General features: G+C 39.5%; 1 protein-coding gene across 1 annotated transcript in view; it reads right to left on the reverse strand.

The window, feature by feature from the left end:
- Positions 1 to 17,239, reverse strand: part of brinp1 (bone morphogenetic protein/retinoic acid inducible neural-specific 1) — a 62,717-nt gene that overhangs the window by 26,830 nt on the left and 18,648 nt on the right. Inside the window, exons 2-3 of the mRNA XM_085926973.1 lie at positions 16,690 to 16,880; positions 9,587 to 9,756 (exon numbers count right to left, since the gene is read on the reverse strand). Coding sequence (XP_085783099.1) covers positions 9,587 to 9,756; positions 16,690 to 16,880 — 361 coding nt within the window. The remainder of the gene's footprint in view (positions 1 to 9,586; positions 9,757 to 16,689; positions 16,881 to 17,239) is intronic.

The raw sequence follows: 17,239 nt of genomic DNA on the forward strand, positions 1-17,239 counted from the left end.
ATTAATTTTACAATTACTTGTGTCCTTTAAAAAGTAATGTCGCGTGGCATTGCGTATATTTATTTGTCTCTTGTAGCCTGCTTCCACCAGTCGACAGAAACATGTTTACATTCATTGTCACCCACATGCATGCAACGCTAATACATGTGCATAAACATGAGCACGGTCATACACAGCTTTATGGATTAAAGTGCGGCCCTGATAATCTGCGGGACTTTTAGGAGAGCCTATGCGCCTCACTTCCTCTCTGAGCACACACCAGCAGATTATGAAAATGTGGAGTCTAAAGTAATAAAAATACAAGGAGCAATCAAACGACTGAAGTGGGCCTTGGGGGGGGACAGCGGAGGATTTGGATTATTAAGCGGAACACAACAGTGGAATCCCACTGGGCCACCGCTACCCCCCACCCCCCAACCCACCCGGCTATATCAAAGCCCACCGTTAGACAGAACGCAGAGTTCTGGAACAGCCTCGATAATTGTCATCTGTCGTCATGAAAGTGATCTTCACGCTGTAAATAAAACGATGCACAGGAGATCCAAAGTTTCCTCTGCAAGATAAATAGCGCCTGGTATTCCCAGCTCGACAAATAATGACGAATGCTAAATTAATTGCAGCACTGTGCAAAAGTCTCAAGCCCTCGAGAAGATGCGCTCTAATGACCCTGTAAAACTAGGATGTCAGTTTATTTTGTGCAGACCTTGACTAAGCATGAAAAATTAACCATTATCATCTGTAAAAATTCATCTACGATGGCCAGTGTGTGAGTGCCTACTATATTTATTTTCTTGATGGCACACATATTACTTATTCTGAACTAAAAAAGTGAAAGAGTGTCACTATTTGATTAGCCTTGGCCTACTTTGACCTACTTTAATGAGCACACAACTCGCACGGTACCAACAAACTGATGCCAACGCTTTTCAATATTTTTCCCGCCCCTCCCTCCGCATACATCGGCCTATTCACTCATACGCTCGACCTTTCCTGTGCGTACACTTTTAATTAGATACCAATTATAAATCTCATTAGAGCCTCAGCAGCTTGACAGTAAAAAGTGAACCGGGCACATTCGGCGGGGTAAACGCACGGCTCACGTCAAATCGCAACAAAGTGAGGATTCGCACAATTTCGACTCTCGGCGGTAACGCCGCATTGTTTTGACAATCGGACGCTGCGGCGCACAGTGTCATGGAGCGGCGCAAATGATATTCCATAATTGAAGTTTCGCTGCGAGAGTGTGAAAGATCGCAACCCTTGCACCTAATTAGTAAATTATTTTCTATTTCTTGTCAATGTATGTATTGTTAGACTGCATGCTGTAGGATTTCGGAATACAATAAGGACATGATGAGGAACAACATAGAGAAATGTGAATGTTCCAAAAAATGGTTGGCCTTAAATTACATCCTTGTCAGCGCTTGTAATTAAAAGTGCAAGCAACAACAAACATGCTCTGGAACTCCATTTGAAGAGGCGAAATAACGCAAAGTGATCATCAAACTTTCTATGTCATGTTTTGCTGCCCTTAGAAGGCTTTGGGTAAAACAAAATACCTTCACCATTAGTATTGCTCATTTTGTGCACAGAAACAAAAGCAGATGGATTGACCTCAAGCAGTCATTGTAAATAAAGCAGAGGTTCAGAAAATCATATTTTAAGAAAGTAATTAAAATGAAATGAAAGAATATTCTTCCAGACTGTTACACGGTTCAGCGTGTCACCAGACTTCAACCCTATAAAAAAAAAAGCAAATACAAATTATAGACTGTTAATTTCTTTGTCAGCAGGGGATTACATAATTATTCCTCCCACTGGATATAAGGCTCCTTGTTGGCATAGCTCCTTTGATATCTCATCTCAGCCGTGTTTTTAATTGTTTTAATATTTCAGCTTCAAGTCATAAAGAATTAAATGCCAATGGTCTGGTGGGACTTTGGTGGATTTCACACGGCCTCTACCGAGGCCTCCTAATCTGCCCATCACTTGCCATTCTCTCCTAATGACTTGCTATTTCTGGCCAACGTAGAAATGAAGAGATGTGCTCCAAGCTAATTTTTTGCACATGGTGGTGTTGAAGATCTCGGAGGACATTTGTCAAAAGTTGATCTCTCAGACACTTTTACGGGTGGATCAAGCCACTATTTTTATCTGGGAGTCTTTCTGATGAATTTGATTTAATATTGACAATAGACATTGTGTCAAAACGATTTCCTCACCAATTTAGTGGAGGAAATACATTATCTGGAATTGCCTAGACTTTTTTTTTTTTCATATAAAAACACTGATCGTTACGGATTTGTACCAAAATTGATTTGTATTGAGTGGTAAAGTTTTAACATCAGTGGACAACTTGTCATCCATCACTATGTATATTAGTTTTAAAAAATAACATACCATACTATTCCTATATTGTTTTTTAATATCAATTTAATTCTTTGTAAATACATAATTATTTATTTAAATAAAATCCAATTTGAATTGAAGGTCACTGAAAATGCAAAAATAATTTGAGTTTGGAATTTGATCCATAATCAAACTCAATTTAAAGTCAGTAAAATGATTTTGAGGAGAAAAAAAAACATTTGATCTGCTTAAGTCGTATTTCAAGATTTTTGGAATAAATTTGGTGATTATTTTAAGATTTTTTTTACTGGGTCATTTTATTTCACAATTACTTGGCATTTATCAGGGGTGTGTAGACTTACGGGTATCCACCGTTTCTCCCTACGTACCATAATCCCATTTTCTAGACAGTCATTTTTTTCTTTACTAATTGCTAAAAGCATCTGTTCCATGCACACGCGTGCTCGCGTGGTTCCTGCTCCTCCACCATCGCCCACGCACAGCAGGAGCATTAAGGGAGGAAAAATGCATATTGAGCACTGATGTAAATCAATCCGTGGTAGCTGCGCGCATAGGTGACCTTGTGAGCGATGCAGTCAAAACACTGCCTGGCAGCCATGTGCAAACCTCACGCCCAAATGCATTAACGACACACATTCACACGGTTTTGCCGTGTGTCTTTTCGGCACCAGTGAGTGGGAGCCCGCACGTCATTGTTCATGCACAACCTGCACAGGAAGACACTTACAAATGGAAAGAGTGGTCTTTGCTTTTCATTAAAATATTCGGCTGGGTGTCTTAATGTTGTCGCTAAATGTTGGTCCACGCGACTGGAGTCCTGGACGGCGCAGCCACCCAAATACAAACAACTTGACGTCATTTATTTGAGCAAAAAATGATATTGGTCACAGTGGGAAGGGGCTTTTCATTCCCTTCATGGCTCCACAGATAAAGCCTGTTTTTTGTTTGGTATTTTTTGCATGTTCTTTCAGTGATTTTTTTGGGGGGTGGTTTTTATTGTTTTTCTGGACGTATTTTCTGGAAGTGGCTTTTTCTTCAGCTTATCAATTGGCTTTGGACAAACAATTGCATTTTTATTCTCATGGGTATGGAAGTACAGTAATCCTCATATCATGGTCCTTTGTGTTCATTTACTCATCCTCACATAGTAAAAACTGTCTATCATTCTTAGAAATTATTTTCTAAAATCTGCTTTCAGCTTTACCGATTTCATATTTTATTTAAATAGATCCTATTCTTAGCGTAAGTGAAAGGAATTATTGATTCAAGTAGCAGGCATTTATTTGAGGTTAGGTGTTCGATTTGGGTCAGTGTTGAGATCTTTAGTAGCTTTTACTTGCTCATTATTTTTCATTTCATCCTACTGAAATCTTTTTTACCTCGACAGATGTCATACATGGTGGGTCAGTTTAGTGTGCTTATCTGTTACTTTTTTTTATTGACGGGAGAGAAATAAGTACATCATTAGCGGTATGGCATTCATTTGTTGAAGGGAACAACCTCCATCAGAACAGAGGTCAAATCTAAGAGTTTTTTTAAATGTTAAAATCAAACTCTGCTTGCAGCTTTAAAGATTGCTACATCTGTTCTGCAAGCATGAGCCAGATTTTTTTTTTAAAGTTTCCAGGATGACGCAACTTTCTCGAGTCAGTGTAGCAGGCATCTATTTGGGGATAGGCCGTTTGTTTTTGGGTCCGCGTTAAAACAGCTTTCACCCCGAAATTGGCTCATTAAACTTCAATTTGAACATCACAGCTTACAGAAGCCACGTCTGTTGTGCAAGCTGTGTATTTGTTCAAGACGCTACCACGTCATGGTGGACATCGTTCATAGTAGTCATTCAAGCACGTGGCGTCTCTAATGTGAGGCTAGTACTACGTTCATATATTAATGAATGCAGGCTTTGGCTGCTATGAGGAATGCAAGCTGTACTGTACAGTTCAGTCCGTTCCTGTCAATGTAAAAGCTTGGGAGACATGAATGGAGTCCCACGATCAGAAAGAATGCCCATACTGCATGATCTCATTATCTCCTAACCCCAGGCTATCTTGCGCGTGCATTGTTGATTTACTGTGTTTGTCTCTGTGGAATCTGCCTTCTTGCTGTCAATGGTGAACACAAGCTGAAACAGGTGAGAGAGAAAAAGAAACATTTTTCTCATCCCCGATGGAGTTATCTTTTTTTTTTTTGTCTTATAGGACATATAGTGGAGAAGCTGTGAATGTTTGTTTAAAGTGATGTGCTTTCTGGAGTGCAGTAAACAACTCAGCGAGTGTGGTGATGTATACGTCTTAAATTTTGATTCATGCTGCGATGTCGTTTAAAACCTCCTCGGATATGCTGAGAAGGATAGCGAGAGAGCCTTGATTTATGCGACCAGCCTCTCTATCGCTTCACACTTTTAGTGGCAAGCAATTGGATGAGGTTCACACGTGCACGCATACACAGAGGCTGGTAAGATTAGAGATTTGCCACAAGAGGGTTTCACTTAATAAACGCTTCTCACATTTTCACTCAACTTTCTAATATCCTGTAATGACTTTGGCGGTCGTCAAACAATTGCGGCAAGCGCAGCACCACCGCAATAACAATCCCAAAAAATATTGTTTGTGTTTTTTTTTTTTTCCACAGAAAGAGATTAATGAGGAAGCACCTGCACAGATGTCTGCTAATAAGTGACTGATTGTTATGTCCCGCTGGCTGTCGTCATGCTTTCTCATGTTGCATCGTAACGTTGTCTCGTTAACAATTTTATAATGGCGCGATTCTTCAAAAGGATGCACAGGGGGAAAAGGCATATGGAGACAATCTGACTACTTTCCACTGATTGATCATGGAGAAAATCAACAATAAATGAATCAATTAATTGATATTTTGTAATGGCGGTATCCGATTGAGCGGAATGATTCAACCCCGAGGAGCTGTTACGGCATCGATGGAGCTCATCGTCCTACAGGATCATATGTAGTCTTGTGATTATTCTCTAACAATATGTTACATATTAATTTTCTGACAAATTTGGTAAATATGCTATGCTTCGGTTCTAGGATGACGCATGGATCCATCATCAGACACACTTGTGCAGTCTTAGGCTGACAGCCAACAGCAAAGCTGGCGGCAAACCATCAGTGACCATCTTGCTGAAGGGGATGGTGCAGTCACCAGCTTGGAATATGCATTCATTTCCAAATGAGAGCATCTGCTGTCTCCAACATCAGATGGAAATAATAGTTGATGAATTTACATCAGCTTCTGTGTTTGGTCCAATTTATAGAACAACAAGCTCAAAGTACAAAGGCGATATTTTACATTTTATTTATTTATATTTATTTGAATAATACGATGCACATTAATAAACATTATAAAAACATATGTAATTTTGGCAGATTATAGCTACAAATCTAGTTTATTAAGGAACTGGACGGCTGATATTGACGGGCTAATGTGGGTGGAACGGCCTGTGATGACCATTCTGCATATTTTTCCGCTGCCTTGAGAATGTAATGGTGATTCAAAATGGTTATACAACAGAGTGGACTTTTGAACAAAAAGGGTTTTACCAAAATAATATGAATACCTTTGCTTTGCGAGCATAGTGCATCCCAGTGGGGCAAAATCAACTTGCTTCAACTTGCTTCCGTGTCCACAGGAAACGTCTCAAACATTTCGGCCGTATTGACACATGCTTTTCATCCTGATTGTAAGTTTGCACTGCAAAGCAGCTCTCACAGCCACACTGAATCAATATTGGAGGAGCAAAGCCCTTGTTCCCTGTGTTTATAGATCTGCGGGCTGGACTTTGCTTCCCCTGCACATTCACATCACTTTCGCTTCAATCTACGACGTGAGCGGAAAACTGCTATTTCTGTCGTCGTTATTCATAGTCAAGAGGTTTTATAAGGCATATAAAGTGAGATTAAATTTGGCTTATGTTATGTCTGCAATAATACAGTTGGCTATGCACGTTTTATGTTCACGAGGCGCTTGCTCACCGTCATCTGCTGCAAAGTGTCTTTTTTAGATTCAATTGTATTCTATTATATTGTGCAGTTTGTAAGTGAGCCTTTCATTCAGCCATTTTTGAAAAGTCGGTTGTTTTTTCCCAAGTTTTTATAGGTCAAACTTGAAAATATCTAAAAATCCTTGTGCTGGGTTAAAAAAAAAAGCCTTTTTTAAAATTAGAATCAAAAATACATTTAAGAATTTGCAGGTGGTAAACTGTGGTTTTTAATTTCCCTCTATTCAAATGAGCAAAATACATCTTAAAGGGTTTTTACAATATTTTTTGGGGGAAAAAAGGGCTCTTGTTTTTTTTATTATCCATATTCTCCTACACAAGGCTGAGCCAAACTTAAAATCCAACCCAATTTAAAAACGACTGGCTTAAAACAAGGCTCCACAGCGTATCCTCCGCTTTTGTCTCTGGTGGTGAACACGCTGAAAATATTTGCCAATCTACAAGAAACCTCTCATAAAAATTTATCTAAACTGTGTCTCCTACCAACCAGTCCAATACCCGCTACTGTTGCTCTCTCTGGAATTAAAGCAGAAGACAAAACACACCATAAGGAGCTGCTGTGATCTACACACAGCTGTGTTTTGTCTATCTGCCCAGCAAATCGGCATGGCTGCTGCATTAGAAGAGGAAGAGATATCCAGCAGGAGTTACAAATGAGTCATTATGTCTTAACAGATGTGATGATATATGGGATCTCCATGTGCCGTGTACTAAATCACAGCTCTAGGCCCTCCAGCAATTGTTCCTCAAAAAAAAAAAAAAAAAACCAGACAAGCCTCACCTCGTGACATATGCCGCATGTCTATCACACTTGACAGACAAACACACTGTCCACTCCACGTCTTGTCTAAGAGGCATCCCAGCATTCCCTAGACACCGCTCGCGGTCTTGCCTTCCCTCAAAAACTGACTCAGCAGCCACTGTCAGGTTTGCTTAATTTGGCCACGCTCGATTCGTCGCTACCTGCACTCTCATCTGCCACTGCGCCTTAATCCTCTTGTCACTCACCAGCCCCCCCAAAAAGATAAGGATGTGAATGAAGGGCCGGGACGAGGAGTTGAGGAGGAAGCTCGTAGTGCAGTCTCAGACTAAGCGACCAATGGCATAATAAAGCCTTCTTTGTGAAAAACAAGAAATATCAAGTCCCGATGTAGTGAAGTGCTCTTCAACTTGTTGACAAGGTCACATTCAAGCACATTAGCAACTGTCTGCAGGCTGCAAAAGGGAAAATTGTCAAGGGGCAAAACATGTAGTGCAAATGAACAGAGGTTTCACCAATGGGAAGTTAAGGCGAGGAAGTGTAAGGCCCCAGAAATCAGTTTTACTGGTGTCAGGCTAATCACCTCAAAATTGGCTGGACCTGTATGTCTTAACAGGATGCACAAAAAATTAGGACCTCATGCCTAAATTTGAACAAATAGAGAAAAAAACTAAATTCTGAAGCAGCCAAATTTTATGGCTAATACAATCTGCTACTCGGGAAATGATAAATTCCAAACAAGCAAGCTTGAACATAATTTAAAATATTGAACACTTGTATGATGATAAAATCAGCTTTTTCCAACATCATTTAGATATATATAGTTTTTATATACACAAATAGCTCTAAACAAAGACGAGGCCATCCAACATTGAAGCCTTTACCATTTGGAACAGGAAAGAGGCATTTCAAGCCGATGTTTACTTTTTTTTGTTCAGCAGTACCTCATTTAGCCCAGCGTTGGTGATTGAAAAATTCCAAGTGATTTACAACATTCACAGAGGGCGATTACAAGTAGCAAGGAGTGCGACATTTCATTTTCTCTGTGGCTCAGTCTATTTCTACTTTCATTCCATTTGAGAATTGCGGGATTGTGAGATTTTAGAAAGCCAAATAAGTTTAAATAATTTGGAGCGTCAGGGCTTGAAATAAACAGCTTGTTGTTCAGCTCTTGTATGGGGTCATGTGATTCCATCTGGCACTTGATTGTTTGCACTTGAAAAAAAGAAAACAATGTGTATGCTAGCGATTTCTCCCTACCTCAAACAAATTATTGTTTTAGGTCATATCTTGGAGACATTTTTAGTAAAAGTGAATTTGTACATAGTGAATTATGTAAAAATGAAGAAAAAACTGACAACTGATTGTGGTCAAAGAAACATGGACACTACCCTCTTAGAATAATTCATCCTACTGCAGTGAAACGAGAAACTTTAATACTCAAGGTATTGCTTTTCAAAACATAAAGAATAAATAACTAATGTACGTGCCGGCAAGGTCATTGGAGAGAGACGGACTGTTGTTCTGAGGGCCCTGGGCAGTATTATTTATTCAACATACAGCCGCATGCATTGCATTATAGCCCTTTCGTCACACTGGGCTTCGACCTGTAAAAAATGCGTGATGCATGTGAAGCGTGATATGGTTCAGGCTGGTGTAATAAATTACAAGGTGTTATTTGCTCCCCTCCTGTCTTGAGATTGAGTGATCATGCAAGTCGTTTCATATGGAAACACGAGAACACCAGTAACTGCATTGATGATAACAATACTGGTTACTAGTGATCCATTCCGCGTAGAGCTTTCATTGTAGTCGATGGATTGGATTCTATTCTTAGACACTAACTGGCATTTAATCACCAGGTTATGATTGCAGACAATAGATGGAGGGTTTTCTCTTGTTGTTATTAAGTGTTGAGGACAGTAATGGAGCTTTAAGCGTTGGGGTAGAATGGTTCTGCATCGATTGTTGAGTGCATTGTCTAGTTCAACTGTCACCAAGCAAACTGAGAATAATGTGAAGGGCTATCAATTTGCCAAACACAAAAATGAATTAAATCAAATTATTGTGAATTGTTATTATAATTGTTTATGCTAATAAGATCTATGCAAAACACAAAAATAAATTGAATTAAATTATTGTGAATTGTTATTATTTATGCTAATAAGATCTGTGTGAAGAGACAGATTCTGTTTTTGATTTCTCAATATTGCCAGCAATTATTTTAGGTAGGAAATATCAATATGTAATATTGAATTTTTATACATTTCTGCAAGTCAAGAATGAAAATCTCAGAAATCAAAATGTATCATTCCTAAGTAAGATTCTTTTGGTGACTCATGTGATCCGTAAAGGCTACCAGGTGCCCGCGGGTGACTAAGATTGTAGTCAACAGATTGTAGATGGAATTCTGTAGTGATTATTCATGACTACCCAACCTTGATAGCATTGGTGGAGATCTGGATCTCGTGCAGCTTCCTCATTGTGCCGTCACGGTCGATGAAGTAGGAGGAGGCCAGCTGGTGGAGGGCTTCCACATTTTGAGTGGCGTTGGCGAGCTTCCTGTCCAGCTTGTTTTTGGCCAGGTACATCGTCAGCGCCTCCTCGCCTACAAGGGAATATATAACATCGGTTATTACCAAGTATGTGCATTTTTGTACATGACACAGTTCAAGCGACACCAATTAATTTCTTGTACAGTATCCAGTTTGTAGACGTGCCACGCGAGCTTTGGCATTAAAAAGCAAACATGGAATAGAGTCATCCATCCATCCATTCTCTATAGAGCTGGAGTGTATCTATAATAAAAAAAAAGTAGAAAATAAATGAATCATAAGTAAATAAATAAATAAATAAATAAATAAGGAACATTTTGGTGGAGAAAGCAGATGCCCCACTTTTTCAGGAAAAAACTCCAAATGTTTGCTGCTTCAATCCCCGGTTGGAATCTACACAATTGCACAAAAAGGCTCTCGGTTTACTCTGTTGCGATGGAATTACTTCTGTGAAAAGAAAGGCATCCATATAGGAAGGCCTTGGATACATGTGCTAGGGACAGAAATATCAAGTAAACTGATTACAGGACTGTACTGTTCCTATGATGTTCTAATCACTTGAAATGAACTGGGCACTGGGAACATGTAGTGCCTTAGACTTGCTTGTTACGCCTAGCAATTTTGTGCACCATATACAGTAGGATGTTTTGACATTATCATCGCACCACAAGCTTCTGTTTATGCTGGCACAATGGGTGGGATGGTGGGATAGTAAGCACATTCTTTTTCTTTCGTACTAATTCAAGGTTAGATGAATCTCACTGCCGTTAAGAAAAAGTAATTTCATCTCGTGTAAACGTTACCAAAATGTCATTGTCATTTTTCATGTGATAAAGAAAAAAAACTGCACACAATGAAAGGAAGTACATATAACGAATGTGACCTTGTTCTTACAGGCTGTTGCTACTTTGTCAGTATTGCAGGCTGTCTACCAGAATGTAGCCAAAGGCACCTAATGAGCAGTCTTGTTGTTGTCTCACTGAAACTCCCGCAAATATTTAACAAGGTAGGTTTCTTACCTCTAACGAGAAGGCAGTTTCAGACAGTAGAAATAAGGTCACACGTTATCATTCGTTTCGTGTATTTTATGTGCATTCTGAAGAACCAAATGGTACATTTGAACTACGCTCTGAATTTTTGAACAGAAGTCATGATAATTTAATGCCAAAAGTAGCAATAATATTACCACTGTAACTGTATTACACACGGCCTACACAAAATAACACATTTATCAATAAACACAGTCACACGTGTTAATTATAACTGCAACAAAGCATTCTGAGAATACCACTTCTATAATAGATGGTTGTGAAGCCCAGATGAGGCAAAAACTACCAATCCTGCACAGTAGGCCAAAAAGTGATTTATTCCCACAGATTAATATTATTTGGGTGGTTTGACCTCAGTGTTTTTCTTCTACTGTCTAAAAATGAGCATGGTTACACACAATTTGCACTGGTTCAGAATCAGCTGTTAGCATTCCTGGAGTGTGACCGAACATTGAGCTGAGAAAGAGTATGTCCTGCTGGGACAGAGCTTTGAGCAAAGAAGAAATTATGTCAAACTGTTCTTGCAGGGTTTTTTTTTTGTCATGGGGGAAGTGGAGGTAAAGAAGTTAAAAACTTAATATCAGTAGCAGTATCTATAAAATGCCACTAGGCAGTGGTGCTGTTCTGGAAATATTCTGTCAGGGATCAATGAAAGGGTGAGTAATATTCGATTTTTAATCTGTTAGCTTCTTTTTACACTTACACCACATGACATTGACAACGTCATGTGAATTCAAGCATTCGACATTTTACTATTAGCTGTTATAGGATATGATGCGTGTGACAGTTAATAATCCAGTGCTAGTTAAAATATTTTTTTTTTTATAAACGGTGGTCAGTTGCTTTTACCATTGCATGCAGCACACACAAAAGAAACCCAGGGGAATTGTTTTAAAAAGGCAAAATCCATTCAACACATGGTATATAAAAATAAACATTTGTTCTATCTTGTTCTTCCAAAAATTTAGTATGGCTATTAGAGGACTATCTTTAACTGAATAAGAAAAATGCAGTAGACCAACGACATCTCAGAGAGGGGCGGGGGAGAAATGTGACTGCACTGAGCCATAACACGTCCAAATATTTACCCGCCGTGCGGCAATCGCTGGTGATTTGCATGTCATACATTTGTGTGTTGACACATTCTCAAAAGGTTTGCGCTTTGCTCATTCTATAAAACATCATGTTTATCCACATCTCATTCCGACGAGCGGAGGAGCAAACAAGCAAACGGCCCCGATTCAATCCCACGGGCTCACATGACCTCGTCTTCCCAAGATTGCGGTTCAACAAAAAGGCAAATGTGAACGCCTGCAGCCGGACTGGAGTGTGTCACACATGCTCACATCCGCAGTGCCCTCCAACGCTTTATCGTCCCTGAGCGACGCATGTGAATTGGTCACTTAACTTGTGGTGACCGGGACTAGCAGTCTGGTGCCTGGTTGGAGTACAAAATCACCTCGCCCACCTTGGGGCCAGCCAGGTGACTGAAACGGAGTGCACACAGAGAGACAATTTTTCTCTTCCTTTCGCAATGAATCGGCAAGGGCCAGATTATTGGGTGTTTCTAAAAGATGATGATCCTAAGCAAGTGTTAAATGTTTAGAGTAGAGGTACCTGACCTTTTCTTTTTCTTTTTTATTATTTCCTGTACTCCCTACCTTTGAGTATGAAGACCTTGGGGCCTATTCGTAGACACGGGCTGGTGCATTCAGCATAAAGATGATTCATCTTTATTTTCGTACTGGGGCAATTCTAGTTTGGCGTGTTTGGGTGAGGTGAAAAACAGGTCTAAGTTGTGGCGCAGGTGGTGTAATGCAATTTTGATGGATTTGTTTAAAGGCGCTGAGACGATGTGTGGTTGGTGTCATCTTATTTCATTCACAAATATGACACGTGCATCAAATCTCTCAGTCATGGTTGAAAGAAATTCGTTGAAGGAATTATTATTATTATTATAATCTTTAATATTATTTCAAAACTACTCTGGCACGTGTGCGTGGGGGGTCTGCATTTAAAGAGTTTGTAGAGAGATGAGGATAACAATCTATTAACTTTGGTGGGAATGAGCTGCTAGTTAATCATGTCTTAAAGCAGTTAAGTCATTTACCTCAAATTAAAATAACCAAGTGTGCAAAACCAAAATGTTGTGAATAGATAAACTAAGCCTAGCTTCCTCGTGTAGTTCTTTATATTTTCCAGGGAGAGGAGACACATAATTGCCAGTGGAGGTCTTCTCTGTATTGCAAATCTTGATCCACATGCTCATTTATTCCTTGTCATATATGATCTCTTCCATTTTACAAATCTGTTTGGATGTTAAAAATCCTCATGTATGCAATGGCACTGCTGCACACTAATATTATTCTCACATTAAGTTCTTTTTATAGGAAGCTAGCGTTGCGTGAAGCTTCATAAATATTTGTGGTTATTGCCTCTACTCTGGCAGTAAATTTCTATTACAGACCACCCCGTTTGCCCATAATTACAATTAATGCGCTTTTGTTTAAGCCGTTTAAAAAAACAATGTAGTGTATCACCTTGAAAGCCCCCCCACTAAGTAACTCCTTGCAAATGTATGCATGGTATCTTCAGTGATGTCCATAAGGTTGTAGAGTGCAAGTAGAGTTTTACAGTAATGGAAAGGATGGAGCCCTCCATCCTGTGTTAATGTTACATGTGTGGATCACTTTATGGAGAAGCATTAAACTATACGGCGATGCAATGTATGGCAATCACCCAGCGGAGCGAGGCCAAAGGATGCTTTTTTTCCATTTGGTTACAAAATAAATGCTTTTAAGTATGACAGGCACATTGATTAAGAACCCGGTAAAGGGAAGCATGGAAAAAATAATTCAATGTATAATTAGGACAATGGAAAAGTGCTTCACAACAGGCAACCACTGCAGTACGTTGTCAGTCATGTATTTTTATCTTTTTTTTCCCATGTATTTATTTTTCATGTCTTAGGAAACCAATTATTTATTCCAGTGAAACCTGCTCCAGACTAATGCAGTGTTGGTGAAAATAAACAATATCATGAGAAGATATTATTTGAACACTAACACAGTTTGAATACAATTCATATATGAATGCTTCATAATTTGTTTGTTTTATAACTCCCGCTAACAACCCAGGCTAAACCTGACTCCTGCTTGATATAGGGTCCAAATAGCTTAGCCTCAGAACTGAAATGTATCATGCTTCCTTGACACCTTTTATTATTTTCCTATTAGCCAGGGTTTGTTATCTCGTGGCATATTAAGGCATTACAGAAATACCACAAAAACAATGGGTTCTGTACTTCTTTATATTTGAGTGGATAAACATCTGCTTGGAATAATTGCTCAAAATTAATTCAACACACAGTGTGTAAAACACCGTTTGTACATGCTGGACCATAAATGAGCTTTTTCCACAAAACACCTTGAATTGTTGTCATACAAATCAATCCTAAATATTCAACCATGTCGGGCATTTTGAATGGACAGCAGAACAACACAAAGACTCGAAAGCGGTGAGTGATGTGGCAAAAAGTAGCAGCACGATCCGCTTTTGCTAGATTCTCCTTCACATCACAAAACAATCCCCCGCGACCCCGGCCGAGTCATTTCAATAAACCATTTCGGTGAGCGTGCCACTGAGCACAGAGGACTGTCGCAACGAAAGCACCTCGGATCCAATCACAGGTTGTGCATTTACGAGGGGGAAACGGAATGAGCTCTCGCGCCCGCTCTCTTCCTCCTCAGCCGAAATCTATATTGCACTGCTTGTTGACGCTAAAGGAGTAATCTACTTGACAACCCGCTCGTTCTGTTCAACAGGTTCGGTGCTCTGAATCAATCATTTATGTTTAAGTTCCACTGCACGTCTTGTCAGATAAATGCCCCCTCCTTTATTTCTAGCAACCCTTGGGCGGGAGAAAATATAGTCCAATTGTGCCCCTTTTTACTTTCCAAAACATTTTGTACAGCATCACATGTGATGGTGGGTAACAGCATGATACTGTCGGTGCCATATGGAAGATTATAATGTAGGCTAGATGGCGACATCAATTTTGCAAGGCATTCATTTCATAGTATAATTATTGTACAATATATTACAAAGAATTTCCCCAGGTAGGTGCTGCTGTTTTGGTGAGTAACAGCATTGAAGCAGGATCAGATCTTAATGTGACAACTGAGGTATAATTGTTTTAGGGAGCAGTCAAAAACTACATTGATTGCCAAGTCAGTGGCTTTTTGATGAAATATGACGTATCTGAAACAGCTTTAGCACAATAGCCGATCAGCCCTGCGCGGTAAATTTGATAGCAGTAGCAGCCCCTACCATTTATGTACCGGCCCAGTTGTGCAGTAAATCCCTCGCTATCCGAAAAAGCACCATGTGGGGCGCTGGAGCACATGAAATGAGCGCTGTAAAGTACATTCTGAGCTTCTGTTCTCAGCCTTCAAGTGTGTACAACAGAAGTGAGGAGCGATTACGCGGATAGTTTGATAGTTTTGTCAGTTATGACAGTCAACTCACAGAGATACCGTTTTTGTTGGGGAGTCTGAAATGTTGAAATTATTTCAAGTTCTTCCCCTCTCACTCAAAGCAGTTGTCAAAAGCTACCTACCACCGTCTTTCAGTGGCAACTTTAAAGCATTCACACCTACTTGAACCTTTGCTTTGGGTCAAATAAAGTCCAAATGTTCCAATGAAGGAGAAGGACTCATACATTTAGGAGTATTGGCCCAGAAATCTTAAGCACACTCACATTCTTCTTAAACGGTGGTACCTGACTTTCAAATTGAATTTGTTCCTTGACCAAGCTCATGCGAATGCTTTTATTCGGTTTTCTGTTTACTGCTTAACTTGTCTGGGAGATAAAGAGACTTCATTCATCCCAATATCATTTAAAAGGTTACTGAGGGATATAACACATGAATGCTGAACCTGTTTTGAGACATTTTAAAAGTGTTCATTCACCATGTGCCACAATAAAATAATGTAACCTATTAACCTATGATTTTTTTTTACCTTTCTTTTACTGCGAGTTCAGTATTACAAAACTCAAAAGTTTTTACTTTGAAAAGTTAAATAAATGAAGAAAAGGGCGCTTCTTTAATGAGTCAAAATAACCTATGCTGTCCTGCAGTTTTTATGGGAGCGTGCTTGCACTTTAGACTTGAGGCTTGAATAGAAAAAAGTAATCAAGAAGAAATGCAAAAATTGAACTGTGTACCAAAAATAATGTTACGGAGTGATAATTCAGCAGGTGAAACATGATGGAAAATGTCTTAAGTCACAATGGAGCATAATGTAAATGTCAAATTTTATACGGAACAGGATAATAGCTCTCTCTGAAGGAATAGACAGCAACAAAAGCACCATTTGACTTGATAGAACAGGCCCAGAAAAGTGAGGATCATTAAGTAAATATGCAACCAAGAATGTCAATGTATTCTATAGTTCTTCTCTTTCTATTTGGTTCCATATTACACTCAAATGGGCCAACCACTAATGGCACTTTTTACAGTTGACCAGTGAAATTTAAGTTGCCTGTGAAAATTCACTTCTTCCCTACCCTGGTGTATAATGACTCTTGAGAGCATAAAAGTGTTGGTGGTCACGCGGAGAATTAGCCTCTTCTTCTTGATTACTAGCCTGCTGAGCACCTTTATTGTCCTCTATAACGGTGTTCTTTAATGGCCAATCCCGAGAGTCAAATTGTAACAAGTGTATTGACCTGCAACTTGAGACAGAAAAGCCTCAAGGTTAAAAAACAATGTTAGGGATTGTTAGGGTGTAAAAAGAAGTCCAAAATATGAATGAATAGGAATCAATCCAGTCCAATATTGCATGCATCAGTTGGTAGAGAGTTAAATTTTGAAGTTTTTTTTTTTTTTTCTCCTTCATCCTTAACTATTATCCAAAGCAGTGAAGCCGTTTTACCTCCCAGCGTGGCCGAAATGAGAATGTGGGTCCCATATTTCTTAATGATGGTATGGATGAACTGCTGTGTGGTCGGTCTGCGGCCCAGCAGCCGGACGCTGCGCTGGAACTCGGGCATGAGCGGCACAGGGTTCCGGATCAGGTCCCGCCTCTCGATCGCTGTATTCCTCACCTTCCAACGTGCAAATTCCCTGAATGGGACACAACAAAAACAACCGGGTCAGCAAATATCATGGTTGTAGTGAACAGGGGAATTTTTCAGCAAATAGATGATGCCTCACCAACCCCCAACAAACCCTCAAATTTTCTGAGCATGTATAATTCAAGATGTCAAAGAATTCTAAACATTTGCGGTTGCGCTTTTGTTACAGAAGGTTAAAGCAATACATCAGCCTTTTTCATTTCTTCTTTGCTAAGTTTACCACTTTCACCATCACTATTTGCTGAACTTTTTCCTTAAGCTGACAACAATCTTCTTCGACAGGAGCAAAAAACATACAAATGTATCTGCCAGATTGAGCTTACAAAATATTTGCGTGGGAGCTTTCAC

Source organism: Syngnathus leptorhynchus, chromosome 12, assembly GCF_054491065.1.
Source record: "Syngnathus leptorhynchus isolate UIUO chromosome 12, UIUO_Slep, whole genome shotgun sequence".
NCBI classification, from domain to species: Eukaryota; Metazoa; Chordata; class Actinopteri; order Syngnathiformes; family Syngnathidae; genus Syngnathus; species Syngnathus leptorhynchus.